Source organism: Schistocerca piceifrons, chromosome 4, assembly GCF_021461385.2.
Source record: "Schistocerca piceifrons isolate TAMUIC-IGC-003096 chromosome 4, iqSchPice1.1, whole genome shotgun sequence".
In the NCBI taxonomy this organism is placed as follows: domain Eukaryota; kingdom Metazoa; phylum Arthropoda; class Insecta; order Orthoptera; family Acrididae; genus Schistocerca; species Schistocerca piceifrons.
Window position 1 is genome coordinate 317,469,577 of NC_060141.1, and position 21,353 is coordinate 317,490,929.

At 40.3% G+C, this 21,353-nt stretch overlaps 1 protein-coding gene across 1 annotated transcript in view; it reads right to left on the bottom strand.

The window, feature by feature from the left end:
- LOC124794997 (roquin-1) overlaps nt 1-21,353 on the bottom strand; it is a 251,544-nt gene that overhangs the window by 32,035 nt on the left and 198,156 nt on the right. Inside the window, 1 exon segment of the mRNA XM_047258752.1 lies at nt 829-936. Coding sequence (XP_047114708.1) covers nt 829-936 — 108 coding nt within the window.

Here is a 21,353-nt window from a genome sequence, read left to right on the forward strand (position 1 = left end):
GGGCACAGCCGATTTCCTCTCCATCCTTCCCTGACCCAAGCTTTTGCTCTGTCCCTAATGACCTCGATGTTGATGGGACGTTGAACATTAATCTCCTCCTCCTTCCACCCATCCCGCCCCACCCCATCCTTTTCCATCTGCCAAAATGCAATCCCAGCAAGCACAGTGAAAAGGCACAGGTTGTGTGTGTGTGTGTGTGTGTGTGTGTGTGTGTGTGTGTGTGTGTGTGTGTACTCTAGCTCAAGAAAGGGTTTACTCTGATAGCTAGCAAGTTTTCTTTCTCTTTTGTGTTTTGCCTTCAGTGACTCAATGCCTGCAATTCGGTGAGTGCTCTCCTTTAGTCCTAAATTATTTATATTCTATCAGAACTTTCCTATATACTGAAAGTGAAATTCTATTCAGAAACAAAACAAGGTTGTACAGTGGTTAAGCTATTGGTGTGCAATTGGTAAAAGAAAGAGCTCCAAGTCCTGTCCAGTTATCCACAGCCTGTCTAGTGATAAAATGTTTACCAGTAATATGCCTTCTTCCTTCCATTCATAGGTATACAGCGAATCAGACAAAACTAGAAGTTTCTATGACAAATAGACAACTGATCTCTTCCCCTAAAGCTTCAACTGTGTCAAACAACTAAAAAATTATTTCACATGGAAAAAAAGACAGACAAAGAGCAATAAATTAAACAAAAGACACACCTCTCAAGCATCTGGTCTCATCACTCTAATTATGACAACACTACAGTTGTGAAATTAATAGAAAATTACAAATTATGAAACAGTTCAGCACTTTAAACTGAAAAGGAAGAAAAAAATGAATACTGATACTTACATCATCACTTCGACAATCTCCATTGTACTTCAGATCAGTAGAGTAACTGTCATTTTTATTACTTAAAAATTCACCAGCAGGTATTGGCAATGCCGATGATAAGAAATTCTGTAACAAATTTACTATATCAATTTATAACATCTTGACACATTTATGTGTTTATTTATCAAATATGAGAATTATTTCTGCAGTTCAGAAGTTGGGAGATGATGTACGTAACCATTAGGGCCAGGATTTTAGTGACAAGTCATATTTTTTTCTGAGCTATAGGGTGAATTTTAGAACAATTTATACACAAATCTAGTCATTTTAGTGTCGAAAAATGTATTTTGATTGTGCATAAAGTCATATTTCAACAAATTTTAGTAATACATCATACTGTGGCTAACTTTTAATATAATAGGTCATATTTCTGTAAACTTTTGCCAAAAATGCATATACCACTTTTCTCGTATCTTACGGGACACACGAATAAGAAAATGAATATGTTGCTCATGAGACAATATTTAACGTGTTATTATGAAAGATAAACAGATAAATTAGTACACAGCTTTATTTCTCAGGACTGTAGCAGAAAATCAGTATACCACAACAGTCGTTTTGCGAACATAAAACATTGTTGCGCAGAGTCGACAATACGCTCTCAGCGCCAACAAAGCCGGCTACTGCCATAATAATCATCGCAGTCACACAGGTGTTCCCAGTAACCAGTTTGAATACAGCCTTTGCTTGTTCAACATGCCTAAAGCAAAGTGCTCCGACAGCGTGAAGTTGCGAGGATATGTTCGAGAATTTGGAGAGAAGTTCTTTAGTACTGATGGGAAAATATTATTTTGTAAACTGTGTGAAGTTAAAGTTAGTGCAGAAAAGTGCTTTAATGTGCAACAACACTGTAATACCGCTAAACACAGCAGCTGTGTGAAATGAAGTGCTGAAAATAACAGCAGGCAAACATTGTTATTTGAACAGAGAAGGTCAATTGTCAACTGTGCAATCATTCTGCAAGGATTTGTGTGAGATGGTGGTGTCCTGCAACATCCCATTCGAAAAGCTGAAGAATCCACGCTTCAGATGGTTCTTGGAGAAGTACACAACACATCCTGTTCCAGATGAATCTACACTGAGAAAGAACTATTTATCCGTATGCTACAATGATGTGTTCAACAAAATACGAATTACTATTGCTGAGCAACAAAAGATATGGCTGTCGATAGATGAAACTGCGGATATTAGTGGGCAATATATTGCAAATGTTGTTGTTGGAGTTATAAAAGTTGATGGCCCTGGAGACATGTTCCTACTAATGTGTGAAGCTCTCTATAGAGTAAACGATTGCTATTTTGTTTACAACTCTCTGAAGCTACTGTGGCCAGATGGTGTGAAAAGAGACAACGTTTTGCTGCTTGTAACATATGGTGCTTCATATATGGCTAAAGCAGCCAAAGGGCTTCAGATTCTCTACCCCAGTATGGCGTACGCCACTTGCCTTACACATGCATTGCACAGAGTTGCAAACAAATTACCCTGACGTGGAAAAGCCACCAAACGACTGGAAGCTGTTGACACTCAGCTATGTGAGGCCTTGAGTATTGTGCAACATGTGCAGAGTGAGTTGGGTTGAGCTCGTGGTCATGTGGCTGACAAAGTGAAAACCAAATTGCAAAGTGTTCTCCAACGGAATCCTGGATATTCTATACTGTGCAAAATTAGTGACAATCTTTCAGGCAATGCCACAACATTTGAAGATACTGAAACAAAGCTGAACTCCAGTGTCCTGGCTGCCTTCAAATATGCTCCCGTGACGTCTTGTGAAGTGGAGAGGAACTTCTCCAGGTACAAAACTATCCTCAGCCACAACTGTAGATCTTTGACAATGGAAAACCTGAAAATGCACCTTGTGATCCAGTGCAACTTTGCATATACTGCAGATTGACATACGCTATTAAATAATGTGAAACACTTTAAATACTATTTAGAAATAAAAACATTGTTTTACTGTTTCGATAGATGATCTTTTCACTCTATTTTGTGTTTAGAAAATAAAACACTCAGACATTCAAAAAATAGGTGCAAATTAGCCACAAACCCTACAGAAAGAAAGAATTATACTTACAATATTTTGAGAAGTGAATTTTGTATTATTTTATGGTGAATAAAAAATTAAATAAACAAACACAAATGCTTTAAGCAAACTTCCATTAAGTCATATTTTATTTTTTAAGGTCATATTTATGTAAGTTTTAGGTCATAAATGCTTGCATATTTCACTGTTTTTTAGGTAATTAAAATCCGGGCCCTAGTAATCATCCAGTAGTCTTTTACGAACAACCAATGTCCCTCACATAACAATGCTGTCAATTTATAACATCTTGACACATTTATGTGTTTATTTATCAAATATCAGAATTATTTCTGCAGTTCAGAAGTTGGGAGATGATGTATGTAATCATCCACTAGTCTTTTACAGATAACCAATGTTTCTTCATATAACACTGCTTGTAATTCTCGAAAGACAAATAACTATGTGTAAGAGATGTTTAAATATTTTTCTTCCAATGTTATTTTAAAAATGTTCTCCATTTTCTTTTAAACAAATTGACATGAGCACAACAGTACCTTCAGTACATTATTTACTCATCAAAAAGGCTCACTGTTGTTCACAAAGATAATGCCTACTGCATGCTAAGTTTACATCTATATGGTCAAAGAGTACTGTACTCTCACATTCTCATGAATCGCATCAAACTCTTAAATGTTTCTATTACACACTGTGAGTCAAAAATAGGGAGTCTACTGAGAATTTATCTATATGCTGGCTGCTTGATAGATACTCTGTGTGATCAAAAGTATTCGGACACACCCAAAAACACAAGTTTTTCATGTTAGGTGCATTGCACTACATATCAGTGACCTCAGTAGTAATTAGACATCACAAGAGAGCAGAATGGGGCACTTTGCAGAACTCGTGGACTTCGAACGTGGTCAGGTGTCACTTGTGTCATACGTCTGTACACGAGATTTCCACATTCCTAAACATACCTAGGTCGACTGGTTTCGATGTGATAGTGAAGGGGAAATGTGAAGGGACACGTACAGCACAAAAGCATACAGGCACCTCGTCTGTTGACTGACAAGAGACCACCGACAGTTGAAGAGGGTTGTAATGTGTAATAGGCAGACATCTATCCAGACTGTTGTTGTGGTCTTCAGTCCTGAGACTGGTTTGATGCAGCTCTCCATGCTACTCTATCCTGTGCAAGCTCCTTCATCTCCCAGTACATACTGCAGCCTACATCCTTCTGAATCTGCTTAGTGTATTCATCTCTTGGTCTCCCTCTACAGTTTTTACCCTCCACGCTGCCCTCCAATTGGTGATCCCTTGATGCCTCAGAACATGTCCTACCAACAGATCCCTTCTTCTAGTCAAGTTGTGCCACAAACTCCTCTTCTCCCCAATCCTATTCAGTACCTCCTCATTAGTTATGTTATCTACCCATCTAATCTTCAGCATTCTTCTGTAGCACCACATTTCGAAAGCTTCTATTCTCTTCTTGTCCAAACTAGTTATCGTCCATGTTTCACTTCCATACATGGATACACTCCATACGTATACTTTCAGAAACGACTTGCTGACACTTAAATCTATACTCAAAGTTAACAAATTTCTCTTCTTCAGAAACGCTTTCCTTGCCATTGCCAGTCTATATTTTATATCCTCTCTACATCGACCATCATCAGTTATTTTGCTCCCCAAATAGCAAAAATCCTTTACTTCATTAAGTGTCTCATTTCCTAATCTAATTCCCGCAGCATCACCTAACTTAATTTGACTACATTCCATATCTTCGTTTTGCTTTTGTTGATGTTAATCTTATATCCTCCTTTCAAGACACTGTCCATGCTGTTCAGCTGCTCTTCCAAGTCCTTTGCTGTCTCTGACAGAATTACAATGTCATCAGGGAACCTTAACGTTTTTATTTCTTCTCCATGGATTTTAATACCTACTCCGAATTTTTCTTTTGTTTCCTTTACTGCTTGCTCAATATACAGATTGAATAACATCGGGGAGAGGCTACAACCCTGACTCACTTCTTTCCCAACCACTGCTTCCCTTTCATGCCCCTCGACTCTTATAACTGCCATCTGGTTTCTGTACAAATTGTAAATAGCCTTTCGCTCCCTGTATTTTACCCCTGCCGCCTTCAGAATTTGAACGAGAGTATTCCAGTCAACACTGTCAAAAGCTTTCTCTGAGTCTACAAATGCTAGAAATGTAGGTTTGCCTTTTCATAATCTAGCTTCTAAAATAAGTCGTAGGGTCAGTATTGCCTCATGTGTTCCCATATTTCTACGGAATCCAAGCTGATCTTCCCCAAGGTCAGCTTCTACCAGTTTTTCCATTTGTCTGTAAAGAATTCGCGTTAGTATTTTGCAGCCGTGACTTATTAAACTGATAGTTCGCTAATTTTCGCATCTATCAACGCCTGCTTTCTTTGGGATTGGAATTATTATATTCTTCTTGAAGTCTGAGGGAATTCGCCTGTCTCATACATTTTGCTCACCAGATGGTAGAGTTTTGTCTGGACTGGCTCTCCCAAGGCTGTCAGTAGTTCTAATGGAATGTTGTCTACTCCGGGGGCCTTGTTTCGACTTAGGTCTTTCAGTGCTCTATCAAACTCTTCACGCAGTATTGTATCTCCCATTTCATCTTCATCTACATCCTCTTCAATTTCTATAACATTGCCCTCGAGTACATCTCTCTTGTATAGACCCTCTATATACTCCTTCCACCTTTCTGCTTTTCCTTCTTTGCTTAGAACTGTGTTTCCATCTGAGCTCTTTGATATTCATGCAAGTGGTTTTCTTTTCTCCAAAGGTCTCTTTAATTTTCCTGTAGGCAGTATCTATCTTATCCCTAGTGAGATAAGCCTCTACATCCTTACATTTGTCCTCTAACCATGCTTGCTTAGCCATTTTGCACTTCCTGTCGATCTCATTTTTGAGACGTTTGTATTCCTTCTTGCCTGCTTCATTTACTGCATTTTTATATTTTCTCCTTTCATCAATTAAGTTCAATATTTCTTCTGTCACCCAAGGGTTTCTACTAGCCCTCGTCTTTTTACCTACTTGATTCTCTGCTGCCTTCACTACTTCATCCCTCCTATCCAGACTATCACACAGGAATTCCAAACTGCATCAGGATCCGCTGCAAGTACTATGACAGTTAGGCGGGAGGTGAGAAAACTTGGATTTGGTGGTCGAGAGGCTGCTCATAAACCACACATCACACCAGTAAATGCTGAACGACACCTTGCTTAAACCACACATCATGCCAGTAAATGCCAAACGACACCTTGCTTAAACCACACATCATGCCAGTAAATGCCAAACGACACCTTGCTTAAACCACACATCATGTGGGTAAATACCAGACACCTCGCTTGGTGTAAGGAGCGTAAACATTGGACAACTGAACAGTGGAAAAACATGTGGAGTGGCAAATCACGGTACACAATGTGGCGATCCGACGGCAGGGTGTGCGTATGGCGAATGCCCTGTGAACATCATCTGCCAGCGTGTTTAGTGCCAACAGTAAAATTCGGAGGTGGTGGTCATGTTTTTCATGGAGGGGGCTTGCACCCCTTATTGTTTTGCTTGGCACTATCACAGCACAGGCCTACATTGATTTTTTAAGCATCTTCTTGCTTCCCACTGTTGAAGAGCAATTCGCGGATGGCAACTGCATCTTTCAACACAATTGAGTGCCGGTTTATAATGCATGGCCTGTGGCAGAGTGGTTACACTGCAATAACATCCCTGTAATGGATTGGCCTGCACAAGAGTCCTGATTGAATCGTATAGAACACCTTTGGGGTGTTTTGGAATGCGACATCGATACCTCTCCTCAAGTGCAGCACCTCGTGAAGAATGGGCTGCCATTCTCAGAGAAACCTTCCGGCACCTGATTGACTGTAGGCCTGCGAGAGTGGAAGCTGTCATCAAGGCTAAGGGTGGGTCAACACCATACTGAATTCCAATATTACCGATGGAGGGTGCCACGAACTTCTAAGTCATTTTCAGCCTGGCGTACGGATACTTTTGATCATATAGTGTAGATCTCAGTTGCTTCTATGAGAAACTAATCTGAAACAATAACTGGTACAACTCTCCAACCACATGACACTGATTAATAATAAACACAAAAATAACAGTTGCAGTGTAAATCAATAGGCAGAACTCGAGAGAAAAAATAAGGCTTGAAAACACACAGCCGAAAACAGCAGACCAGCGAAAATATCTTGAGTGCATCATTTCAAGTGATAAAAGGATACAGCATGAGATCAATAACAAAATTAAAAAATCAGATCATTTCTATCATCAAGCTTGGAATCTATTCTGGAACAAGGAAGACCCTTAAAAATCAAGAGAGAGACTCTTTCAGTTATACTTTGTGCTCATCATACCACATGGCTTAGGAAGCTACACAACATAACCAAACAGGTTGACAACAAACTGCAGGCTACAGAAATGAAGTTCAGTGAATTAGGAAGGGTAGGGTAAAACATGAAAAAATAAGGGAACACACTAGAGTGTACACATCCTTCGGAGGAAAAGGGACAAAGGCTCATTCCATATGGTTTGGCCATGACAAACAAATGGATGAGGTAGGATAGCAAAACAATGGCTACACACAGTTGTGATTGGTAGCAGACCAATAGGATAGCCAAGGAAGAGGTGGCTGGACCAAATGGAGGAGGATATATGAACAAGGTGAATCAGCTGGAATACAGTCCTAAGACAAGCATGGTAAAGGACACATACTAGAGAAGAATGCTGGAGTGGAAAACTGATAATGAAAATAAAATTGTAACATACTTTTATATAATACTCCTTTTAATGTCTATGGATGTACATGGAAATAATGATGACATCTCTACAGTTATCTCCTAACAACACAAGACAACGAACTTCGCATTACAAGTGCATTTTGTACCTCAGAGTTTGAAGGCTGTCATGAACATAAATTCAATGAAATTGTTTTGTATAGAATACAGCACTTGAATGTACTTAAATGCGTCGTTTGGCCATTCTAAACTGTGCAAGCACAACTATAAAGCTATAAACAAGCATGGGAAAAACCATTATGTCATAGTGTCACGTTAACTAAATTGTGCTGATGAAATTGACTAGACATTCACTTTCTTAAAGTGCTGAATGTATAAGAGTGCTACGGATTTGAAAATTTTGCTTGCCATTGGAGAAAGTCTCATCTGAATCCATAAAATCATAGACCAAATATGTTATGAATGGAGTAAACATATTCTTTTCTGCATATTATTTGAAAAATAACTGTATGCTACAAACTGGGGGCACTTCAGATTGCCCTTTCAACATGGCTTACCACAATATTCCACCAAGCAAAGTAAAATCATTAGAAATAAGAGAAGTATCAAATGAATGGTTCTTACTGCATCTGGTAAACAGGGTGCAGAAGGTAGATACAGCACAGGTTTCAAGCAAATTTTTGTGAAATATTTAAATGATACAAAATACATTACTACAGGTGTTCCTCAGGGTAGCAGTTTAGAACCATCACTCCTTGGATGTACAAAAATGACTTTGGAGATAAAGATGTAGGAAAATTCTCAGCTGGCAGCATGTAAGAGTAGAGGCATGCATGCACGTGTGCTTGAGTTCATGCGAGGGGGGGAGGGGATCTCATATATGTACATATGTATATGTAAGTATAATTATGTAAAAACAAAGATGATGTGACTTTCCAAATGAAAGTGCTGGCAGGTCGACAGACACACAAGCAAACACAAACATACACATAAAATTCAAGCTTTCGCAACAAACTGTTGCCTCATCAGGAAAGAGGGAAGGAGAGGGAAAGACGAAAGGATGTGGGTTTTAAGGGAGAGGGTAAGGAGTCATTCCAATCCCGGGAGCGGAAAGACTTACCTTAGGGGGGAAAAAAAGACGGGTATACACTCGCACACACACACATATCCATACACACATATACAGACACAAGCAGACATATTTAAAGACCACAGAAGGAGAAAATAAAGAGAAAAAGACGACAGGAAAGATTTCGAAATGCAACAGCGACAATAACAAACGTAATTGTTGGGTTCAAATTAATGATATGGTTATAATAGAGGGAAACATTCCACGTAGGAAAAATATATCTATATTTAAATATGTCTGCTTGTGTCTGTATATGTGTGGATGGATATGTGTGTGTGTGTGTGTGTGTGTGTGTGTGCGCGAGTGTATACCCGTCTTTTTTTCCCCCTAAGGTAAGTCTTTCCGCTCCCGGGATTGGAATGACTCCTTACCCTCTCCCTTAAAACCCACATCCTTTCGTCTTTCCCTCTCCTTCCCTCTTTCCTGATGAGGCAACAGTTTGTTGCGAAAGCTTGAATTTTGTGTGTATGTTTGCGTTTGTTTGTGTGTCTGTCGACCTGCCAGCACTTTCATTTGGTAAGTCACATCATCTTTGTTTTTAGATATATTTTTCCTACGTGGAATGTTTCCCTCTATTATAACCATATCATTAATTTGAACCCAACAATTACGTTTGTTATTGTCGCTGTTGCATTTCGAAATCTTTCCTGTCGTCTTTTTCTCTTTATTTTCTCCTTCTGTGGTCTTTAAATATGTCTGCTTGTGTCTGTATATGTGTGGATGGATATGTGTGTGTGTGCGAAAGTGTATACCCATCCTTTTTTCCCCCTAAAGTAAGTCTTTCCGCTCTCGGGATTGGAATGACTTCTTACCCTCTCCCTTAAAACCCACATCCTTTCGTCTTTCCCTCTCCTTCCCTCTTTCCTGATGAGGCAACAGTTTGTTGCGAAAGCTTGAATTTTGTGTTTGTTTGTGTGTCTGTCGACCTGCCAGCACTTTCATTTGGTAAGTCACATCATCTTTGTTTTTAGATATATTTTTCCTACATGGAATGTTTCCCTCTATTATAACTAAGTATAATTATGCATGTATGCACTTATCCATATTTGTGGGTGCTGATAACCTCGTTGTTGTGCACCCTAAAACACTAATCACCATCATCATCATCATCATCTATATTTGTATATGCAGGTGTGTATTAAAATGTTTCTAGCACTGCTGTAAATTTACTTTAATATTTAATTTCTATTTAGAGAATGTCTAACAATAACGCTGATATATACATACTTTCTTCATATTGCTGGCTCTGGGTCAACAGTACAAGAAAAGGGGACACAAGGATGTAGTGAATTAACTAAATGGTGGTTAATTACTAAGCTAAATTTATAGAAATCTTAAAAAAGTTACAGAAATGAATGATAAGCTACACAAATCGCTGTCAATTTGCAAACACGAGTTACCGTGATTAAAAGAATACATAAACAGCACTCTTTTTGCTTGCAGTGACATATCAGCCATGTTGCCCTGTGTCCTGTTTTCATACATTTTCATGTGTCCGAAATGGAACAGACAAGCATATACGCATTTTATTTTCATTGGATGTACTTTGTATGTTCTTCATCTGAAGTGTTGACTATAGAACTGAACTTTCTCCTCTTACTGAGCACATTTGCAATTGTATATAATGCATCATGTTATTTTTGTCTTCCACCTCCACAATGTCACAAAACATAACTTCGTTAGAGGTAATCTGATTCTGACCCTGTCAGTGCTCCTTAACAACAGCAATATTGCGCACTTAATTTCTGTACTAAGGCACAACCAGCCTTGCACTTCTGCATGCTTTAGCAAGAGTGAATGAATTGATGAGTAGGAAGCAATTGCAGTGCCACTGTTCTCAGGTCTGTCAGATTCGTGAACTACAGCAGACAGGAAGGAAGACATTACATCACTAACATAGAAGCAGTACTTTGATTTCATATGTATGTAAACCTCAACATTAGACTCCGTTTCCGATCTATAGTGGGAGTTAGTTTCTGAGGATTTGGTAAATGTAATATGGTTGCAAGGGAGGGTTTGGCAGCTATGAGGGAATGTTGGGGAGATTTGATCGATGCTTTTGTAATGGTGGTGGATAGTATAGTCCAAGGCTGAAGCCTGATGTGAACAACAAGGGCAGTTTTTTTGAGGTGGTGTTATGCATGCTACTCTAATTCCTGGTGGGCAAGGGTTTCACAATCTGGGAGATGGATGCAGGAATTTGGAATATGGAATTGCAAAGCAGGAGGATTTTATTGATGGAGAAGGGTAGCACAAGGAGTCTTGGGGCTGATTTACATGGCATTGCAGGACTAGGTTAGTGAGGGCTATGGACTGACAGAACTTTAACAGACAGAGGTAATAATATGTGAAATTGTGTAAAAATCAATTAAGGGCGAAATGGAAGTAGTACAGTGAAGGAAGGTGAAACCTGAGTAACTAGGGCCTAGAAACAAAAATGAAATAAAATTGACGTGAAAAGGGGAGAAGATCAAAGGAAAATGTAAATAAATACATACATAAAAATATGATAACACAGTGTGATGTAGGTCATTGGGTGTGTGTGTGTGAAGAGAGGAGGCAGCAGGTGTATTTGGATTACAAGCTGTCAGTAAGGAGCATATTTAAATGAAGGAAGGAAAGTGGGAGGGGAGGGGGGGGGGGGGTCGTAGTTGTTAAGTGTGGGATGTAACAACGTACACATGATAAAGGTGAAGCTGAAGGGAGGTGGTGGGATCAATTTGGAGGTTCAAGAATAATTATATAGGCTGGAAGAAAGTGGGACCGAAGCACTGCACCCACAATCCTTGTGGCACAATAGCCATGTGCTGTGCTCGTACGTGACAGATTATACAGGGTGACTGTGAAGTCAGCTTCACAAGGTGTGTGGTAAATGTTGTAAAGCATGTGTGGTTTGGAAGGTAACAATAAAACATAGAAAACTATAAACAGCAAAGGACAGACACTAAGTAATGTAATGCAATGAAAGAGGGTTTTGTAAGGTTACCTTTTGCACAACTCTCAAGTTCAATAATGCTGGTCATGTTAAAGGAGCACCTCTGCTTCTCATGGTCCCTGCAATGGAAACACTATTTTGCCACTAACCCAACCGATCAGACATAATAAAAAACTAATACTGAACTCTGCCTGACTCAATTTACTTCTCCATCTCACCATTATCCATCACCACTGCTCCCAAATCACCCCCTGTAAACTTTTCAGAATTCTCAAACCTTACCTCACCATCATTCTTCGAATCACTCAACAAGGAAACTCACATATACATCTATAGTATTCAAACCATCGTGAGGTGCATGGCAGAGGGAATGTCCCAGTTATCAGGCTTTATTCCCATTCCATTCATGTATGGAGTGTGGGAAGAATGACTGACTGAATGCCTCTGTGCATGCAGTATCTATACTAATCTTGTCCTCAAGATCCCTGTGTAGGTGATACGTAGGGGGTTGTAGTATATTCTCAGAGCCATCTTCAAGAGTCTTCCGGTTCAGTCCCTTCAGTATCTCTGTGTATGGATTAAACGAACCTGTGGACATTCGTGCTGCCCTTTTCTGTATAAGTAATTTGTAAGCAATCTCCTTTGTGGATTGATTTCACTTCTCCAGTATTCTACAACAAACCAAAATCTACCACTTGCTTTACCTACAACTGATCCTATGTGACCATACCATTTCATATCCCTGCAAAGTGTTACAACCACATATTCACACAAGTTGACTGATTCCAACAGTGATTCATTGATATTATAGTCATAGGAAACTACGGTTTTTGCTTCTTCTTTTTTTTTCCATTTTGTGAAGTGCACAATTTTACTTCTGAACATTTAAAGCAAGTTGTCATTTTGAAATCTCATCAAGACTGACTGAATATTTATGCACCTTCTTTCAGATAGTACTTCATTATAGATAACTACATCATCTGCAAAAAGCCTGATTTTACTATTGATATTGTCTGCAAGATCTTTACTATACAACATATACTGCAAGAGTCCCTTTACACTCCCCTGTGGCACACACGAAGTTACTTCTCCAGCTGACGATGACTCTCCATGCAAGATAACATGCTGCAGACTCCCAACCAAAAAGTCCTCAATTCAGTCACAAATTTCACTTGATACCCCCTTCTGCAGAAATAACCACAATCCACCACCTAAAAACTGATCTCAACCTCATAATCCTACCTGCTGACAAAGGTTATTGTTATGAAACACATGAATGACCTGGTGGAGGGACTCCATTAATTGTCAGATACACCCATCTACAAGATCTGCCATAGCGACCCCACTCTAGAAATCCAGCAGGGGCTCCAGTCCCTCCTCAGATCCTTTGGTCTATCCCAGAAAGGCAACAGAATTCATCTCCCTCCCCAAACTGTCACTCCCCACACCCATACGTTCTCCATGCTTCCTAAATTGCATAAACCCAACCACCCACCAAAATTCCATTATGGACGATTACAGGTGCTCCAGAGAGAGAATCTCTGAACTTATGGACCAATGTCTTTCAGCCTGTTATCCATAAACTACCCAGCTATATGAAAGACATAAACTATTTCCTGCACTGACTCTCCGCAGTTTTCGATACCCTGCTCATCATTGTCCACGACACCACATCCCCTACTGAATACTACATTTTCCAATCCCAGCAGACTCCAGCTACACTCTAATTCCCAGTCACTTACTTCTCTCCTTCGAAGGCATGACCTATAAATGAATCCATCATACATCTATGGATGACCTACAAATGAATCCATCATACAGCTATGGGCATTGTCGTGGCACCACCCTACACCAACCTATTCATGAGCCATCTAGTGGAATCCCTCCTAACCACTCAGTAACATAAACCACTCCTCTTGTACAGATTCACTGACATCTTTGTGAACTGGACAGAGGGTGAGGACACCTTTCTGCATTCCTCCAGAACATCAACAACTCCTTCATCCATCCTTACTCCACCACTGCTACCAATCCCTTACCTCATGGACTCAGATCACTGCAAAAGACCTAGATATACGATTTGTCCCATACAACCTCCCGCTACCATCTCCTCCAGGTCCTCTCACAGGCATCTCCTACCCCATCAAAGGAAGGACTACCAGTGAAAGCAGGCATATGATCTACCAACTTAACTGCAACCACTGTGCTGCATTCTATGTGGATGGGATAACTAATTGTCTGTCTGCATGAATGGCCACTGCCAAACTGTGGCCAAGAGATAAGTGGACCACCCAATTGCTGAGCATGCCATACAAGGTGATGTACTTCACTTTTAACAGCTGCTTCACAGCCCAAACCAGCTGGATTTTTCCCACCAACACCAGCTTTTCTGAACTGAGTAGCTCCCTGCAACATATCCTTCATTCCTTTACTCCTCCTGGCCTCAATATTCACTGGTCCCTGTCCTTCACCTGCCATTTCAACACTATACATGCTTTCTATCCCGCTAACACACCTACACAAGTCTTTCTCTCCTCTACCCCCGCCTCCACCCTTCCAGTGCTGCCTCCCCAGGCTGCACATAACAGCCCTATTTTGTACCCAACACATCCCTGCACATTGCCACAGGCAGCACTAGCATCTTCGTCCACCCCTACTCTGCTATCTTTCTCTCATAACTTCCTACACCTCTTCCATTGCACCACTACCCACCACAGATAGTTTGCTGCTCACTTCCGATGTAGTCGCAGTTGGGGCCTTATTGCCTAGGAATGACAGTGGCCATATTTGAAATGTGCCTGTGTGCGAGTTTTCTGCTTCTGTTGAAGGACTTAGTCCAAATGCTGAATATTTCTTACATTCTTTTTCATTGTGCCTGTCTGTTATTTAATCTATCTGGTCAGCAGCATTCTACCATTTCAATACTGTTACAATATTGTGAAAAGGAAAGCTGCTACTCACCATATAGCGGAGATGCTGAGTTGCAGATAGGCACAACAAACAGACTGTCACAAATAAAGCTTTTGGCCAGTAAGGTCTTCGTCAAAATTAGACACACACACACACACACACACACACACACACACACACACACACACACACACACACACACACACGACTGCAGTGTCAGGCAACTGAGGCCACACCGAGTTGCTTGAGGCTGCAGTCACGTGTGTGTGAGTTGTGTTTGTGTGAGTGTGTGTGTGTGTGTTTGTTGTCTTACTAGCCGAAAGCTCTTTTTGTTGTGCCTCTCTGCGACTCAGCATCTCCGCTATATGGTGAGTAGCAACTTTCCTTTTCACAATATTGTGACATTCCATCCTGGATTTTCCACTAGTTGACATTCCATACTGTCATTATTCTTTCCTGGACTTTGTATTGTTTAATATCTGTGCAAGTTGCAAGTCATTTTATCTGGGTTTACAACATTCAGTTGTCAACTGACAATGGCCTAGCAAGCTGAAAGCTGGTTTTTGATGAAATAAATATAATTTTTCAGAACGTTACAAAGTGTTTCCTATTTAATATAATTATTTTCTGCCAAGCATCAACAGAAAATTCAGTTAAGGTTAATTCTCTGCCGTTAATGTTGATTCTCTGTCATTTGACATGATATAAACTATTTGAAAACAGTTTTGTATTGCCTGCCTTGTGTGTAGACTTACATACAAGTGAAGCAGGGAACGAAAGTAAAGCTTTGTGGAACTAAATAACTTTCCTGTGAAATAAAATCAGAACAATCCTTACAACATAGGCAATCAGTCTGAAAGTGCAAATCTCAAATCAGTGGGACAAAGACCTAAAAGTCAGAGGATGAAAGGATAGAAATTTGCAATCATTAGATAATACTATCTTATAATATACTATGAACACAGTGGGTACACCAGTGCAACAGTACACAAAAGTTCTGTTCATCCAATGTACCTACTTTAGGCAGGTAATAATTTATACCGCAAAAAATAAAACTGGATTTTTGATTAGTTTTCCCGCCATCTATGATTCATAAGCTCATAATACAACAATGGAAGCACAGGCCCAAGTGTTTTCAAAATGAACAGTTCTAGCACGCACTGAAGCGTCTGTTTAGTTTATCAGTTAATCACAATCTTGGTTATCGCCATTGACTGGTCCAGAAACTCATCTCAAAATCTTAATGACTCAACTTATTTTTGATGTGAACGTGGATAATATTTACGAGGGTAAGTCAATAAGCATCTGCAATGAATTTTTACAATTTATTACAAGAGTACACATTTTTTATTGATATCATTTTTCAACATGTTCACCTTGTTTCCAATGTATGAGGGTGGTTAGGAAAGTTCTCGGAACAGAATAAAAAAAAAAAAGTACTTACACCACTGAAACTTTTTTTTATTTTTCAATGTAGTCTCCTCCTACATTAATGTACTTGGTCCAACCATGTTCCAGTGCCTTGATTCCATCTTGAAAATGAGTTTCCTTCAGGCCTGCAAAATAGTTGTCAACTCCGGCTATCAATTCTTCGTTTGAAGTGAATCTTCATCCACCAAGAAAAATTTTCAGTTTTGGGAAGAGATGGAAGTCCGAGACAGTCATATTAGGTGAATAAGGTGGGTGTGGCGATAATTCATACCTTAGTTCATGTAATTTTTCCATGGCGACGGCACACGTGTGCTGGCGCGCATTGTCTTCATGGAAGATGACTTTCTTCCTTGCTACACCTGGGCTTTTTGCATATCTTTTGTTGCAATTTGTCCAGGAGGTTAGCATAGTACTCTCCAGTAATTGTTTGCCCAGTGAGGAGATAATCTACAAACAGAATCCCCTTCGCATCCCAGAACACTGATGCCATGACCTTTCCTGCCAAAGGAACCCTCTTTGCTTTCTTTGATGGCGGAGAATCAGCACTGCTTTGACTGTTGTTTTGTCTCTGGGGTGTAGTAGTGCACCCAAGTTTCATCCTTGCTCACAAACTGGTGCAAAAAATCTTGTTCGTTTTTCCATTGAACGGGCAAAATTTTGTTCAAATATGTCCATTCTCATGCAATTTTGATCCAGCGTCAAGAGTTGTGGCACCCATCTTGCAGATAATTTTTTCCATTTCTAATTCTCCAGTTAAAATGTTATATACCCTTTCAGATGGCACCTGGAAAGCATGAGCAATTTTGCGCCTTTTCAACTGATGATCCTTCATGACCATTTTGTGCACTTGTACAATGATTTCTGGTGTAGTGACATATCTTGGCAACCACTGCGCGGATCATCACCTAAGCTCTCCCGACCAAATTAAAATTCATTTGTCCACTAGGCAACAGTTGAGTATGAAGGAGCAGAGTCCCCCAGTGTATCCTGGAGATCGGCATGAATGTCCTTTGCTTTCATACCTTTCTTTATGAAGTACTTAAATCATTGCTCAAATCTCGATTTTTTCCATCTTCGGAAATCACTATGCGGGAACAACAACAACAGCGCCATGTCACCGCCAAAGCTGTCTTCCAAGAGTACTTATGTGGCACATACTTACAGGCATCAGTCAAATGAATATCACGTGAACAACTCATTGTGCTAGTGCTGACCTCACGTGGTGATTCCGAGAACTTTTCAAGCCACCCTCATACTTCAAACACCATTGCACTAGCTTCCCAATATGAGGTCGAGAAAAAAGTTTTTGGTTGCACAGCATCGCTTCCTCCACCTGTAGATCAGAGCTAAACTGAAAGCCTCTTAAAGCACCTTTAAGTGGGCCAAATGGATGGTAATTAACAGTGAGAGATCAGCACTGCACATGGTTACGCTTGTGCTCTTCATTGCATTCTTTTGAAGCTCATCTTGCACATACTTTGTGAAAGTTGAGCCTGCTACGCTTAATTTCATATGCAGAATTTTGTCAGCTGTACCTGTAGCTGGACATCCCGCTCTTTCCTGACCCTTCATGCCTGCCTGACTACTTCTGAACTGTTAAGTCTACTGGTAAACACCTCATCGTGACAAAACATTGTCCTGTATTGTGCTAAAGGACTTCTATGAACTGCCACTCATGGCATACCTTCAGACCACAAAAACATATAATGGAACACTGTCTGTCTATGGTGTAAAAAAAGAGAGGCATGAATGTCATTATGTCACAACAGTACACAGCAGACTGATGTGATAATGTTGCAACCCCACAGGCAAAGATAGTGGTGCCATCTAGAGGCTGCTGAATGCATAAAGCCTTACAGCCAACCTAAAGACAAATAGAGCTAAGTTGCGGATATGAGGGTCATTCCAAAAGAAATGCACACTATTTTTTAAAAAACCCAGCTTTTATTCTACATGTTTGAAAGTTTTACAGTGTGTAGATACATCCTTTAGGAACAATATTTTCATTTCTCCACATAATTTCCATCCCTCTCAACTGCCTTACGCCATCTTGGAACCAGCGCCTGTATATCCGCATGGTAAAATTCTGGACCAACCTGTTGGAGCCACTGTTTGGCAGCATGCACAACGGAGTCATCATCTTCAAACCTTGTTCCACGAAGAGAATCTTTCAGTTTCCCAAAGAGATGATAGTCACATGGAGCCAGGTCAGGACTATAAGGCGGGTGTTTCAGTGTTGTCCATCCGCGTTTTGTGATGACTTCCATGGTTTTTTGACTGACATGAGGCCATGCATTGTCATGCAACAGAAAATTATCTTGCTTTTACCGATGTGGTCGAACACGATTCAGTCGAGCTTGGAGTTTCTTCAGTGTCGTCACATACCGTATTTACTCGAATCTAAGCTGCACTCGAATCTAAGCCGCACCTGAAAAATGAGACTTGAAATCAAGGAAAAAAAATTTTCCCGAATCCAAGCCGCACCTGAAATTTGAGACTCGAAATTCAAGGGGAGACAAAAGTTTTAGGCCGCATCTCCAAATCGAAACAAAATTGATCCATTGTAATATGAGACACAGTTTAGATCGAACGAATGACGATACAGCTACAGTAGTTTGGTTCAAGTCGTAAGCTTAGCAGGTATGCTTAACCAGGTAGCCATTGCTATGCGTGAGGCGCTCCGTCCTTGTTTATATGGGTACGCTTCCTTTTTCACGTGCTTCATCTGGTTTGAATTGATTGCTTACTTTTCTTTGATCTGATAAGCGCCGTTTTCTTTGTTATAGGTGTTTACGTCACTCTAAGCTGAAAATGCATTACTGTACTGTGTCATGCAAAGTTTGTTGCATTCTGATAGTGAGTGTTTACGGCCTGTCGCCGCTCGCAGCATGGCTTCCTTTTGTGCGCGCTACCGTCGCTAATGATCAACAAGAACCAAATAATAGACTGCGTATGATAAATGTTCTGAACGAGAGTTTAGTGAAAATTTTTCTCCGTTTGAAAATCTTTGCAGGCGCCTCTTTAGTACATTACATTCTGCACAGAAATTAGAGTCATTTTAGATTTAAAAATCTAGTCATGCTGTTGTCTCACTCTAGTTTCGTAGTTTATTAGGCAGACAGGATTTAAATGAGATAGCAGCAAACACGAAACAATACATGGTAAAATGTTTATATTCGTATAATTCTTATGGTGAAGAGAATACTGCACGTGATTCACAATTCATAAAAGTTTCTATTAGCAACCATCTCTTCTCACAGGTAGGAAAAAATCCAGAATGTAGAGTTGACCATATTGACAAACATCCCAAACAGTCTTGCCAGTCAGATTTTCGTAGTACATTGAAATGCTGCTGCTACATTCGAAGATGAACAATACGGAATTTGTATTTACTTCGTTGGATAATGTACGTAAATGCAGTGGTCGAAACTCGGCGCGGAGAAAAAAAGCTCGTCTCCCACCTATTTTTTTAAATTTATTTAATGACATAGCGGTTTTGGTGCTAGTATTTATCTTTGTGCCTACAAAGCATGCCTATGTAGCGCTACATATATTTGACGGCAGAAGTTAGTTGTGGTGGCACCCACCAACATTTTTCAGAACTTCCGCTTGCTTTGCACTCGATTCTAAGCCGCAGGCGGTTTTTTTGATTACAAAAACCGGAAAAAAAGTGCGGCTTCGATTCAGGTAAATACGGTATGCATCAGAATTTATGGTGGTTCCACTTGGCACAATGCCCACAAGCAAGAGTCCTTCAGAATCGAAAAACACCGTAGCCATAACTTTTTCAGCAGAAGGTATGGTTTTGAATTTTTTTTTCCTTGGGTGAATTTGGATGATGCCACTCCACCGATTGCCTCTTCGTCGTGAAAAATGATTGAGCAATGTTTCATCACCTGTCACAGTGCTTCCAAGAAATTCATCTCCACCATTCTCGCACTGTTCCAAAAGTTCGCTGCATACCATTTTTCTTGTTTCTTTGTGAGCCACTGTCAACATCCTGGGAACCCACCTGGCACAAACCTTTTTTAACGCCTACACTTTCAGTATTCTGCAAACACTTCCTCCCCCTACCCCAACGTAGCGCGACAATTCTTTCACTGTGATGCATCTGTCAGCAGTCACCAATTCGTTAACTCTCTGCACATTGTCTGGAGTGTGTGCAGTACGAGGCCTGCCACTGTGAGGACAATCCTCAATACTGCCGTGCCCACTTTCATCACGTAACCTGCTTGTCCACTGACTAACTGTACTACGATCAACAGCAGCATCTCCATACACCTTTTTCAACCCCTTATGGATGTTTCCCACTGTCTCGTTTTCACAGCACAGGAATTCTATGACAGCATGTTGCTTCTGACGAACATCAAGTGTAGCAGCCATCTTGAAGACATGCTGTGATGGCGCCACTCACGGGAACAGGTTGAACTAAGTTTGAAAACAAGCGGGAAGGATGTATCTACACACTGTAAAACTTTCACACACGCAGAATGAAAGCTGTATTTTTACAAAAATAGTGTGCATTTCTTTTGGAGTGACCCTTGTACTTATTGACATATCTTCGTAGAATTGTTGTCAGTTATCAAAAGTTAGAACATTTGGCATACCATGTAAGGCTTATGTGGGATGGGTCACGACACCCCAAAAATTGTGACGTTCTGCAAAAATTTTGTATCGCTAGTGTTGAGTGCTTTAATAGCATGTTGTAGATTCAACTTGTTACACATAATTATGGTAAATCGGGTTCATTTCGGCTGACACTGCAGGCATCCATTTTGTTGATTCCTATCTACTGGAGAACGGTGTTTCACAAAGTAGGTGTTCAGTGTTCACGCAACACAGCCCTGAAAGATGAATCCATCACTGAAATGTTGACTGTAGTGCTGGACGATACGTATGACAGAGGATCCTTTCTCGATACTGCATAGCCCTCAAATTACCCTCAATAGTGCAATGAGAGGCATCCAGTGCCTGTACATGATAATGAGCAAAAACACTGCTGATCCACATCTCTACTGAACCCTTGGGACTGGATGCCTGAGATTTGCCTTGGCAATTAAATACTTTCCACTCTCTCCTTCAACGATCATCGGGCCCCAATTGCCTGCACTCATCACTTAGGAGAATCTATCGCCATTGATCGATGTCCCATCCCTGGTTTTCCCTCTTAACACCTTCTCTGTGCAACACAAATGCTGGGGGAGCGGAGTTGTACTGTTGTTTGCAATGGATGCCAAGTGACAAAATTGATTGCATAGGATGACTGCATACTGAC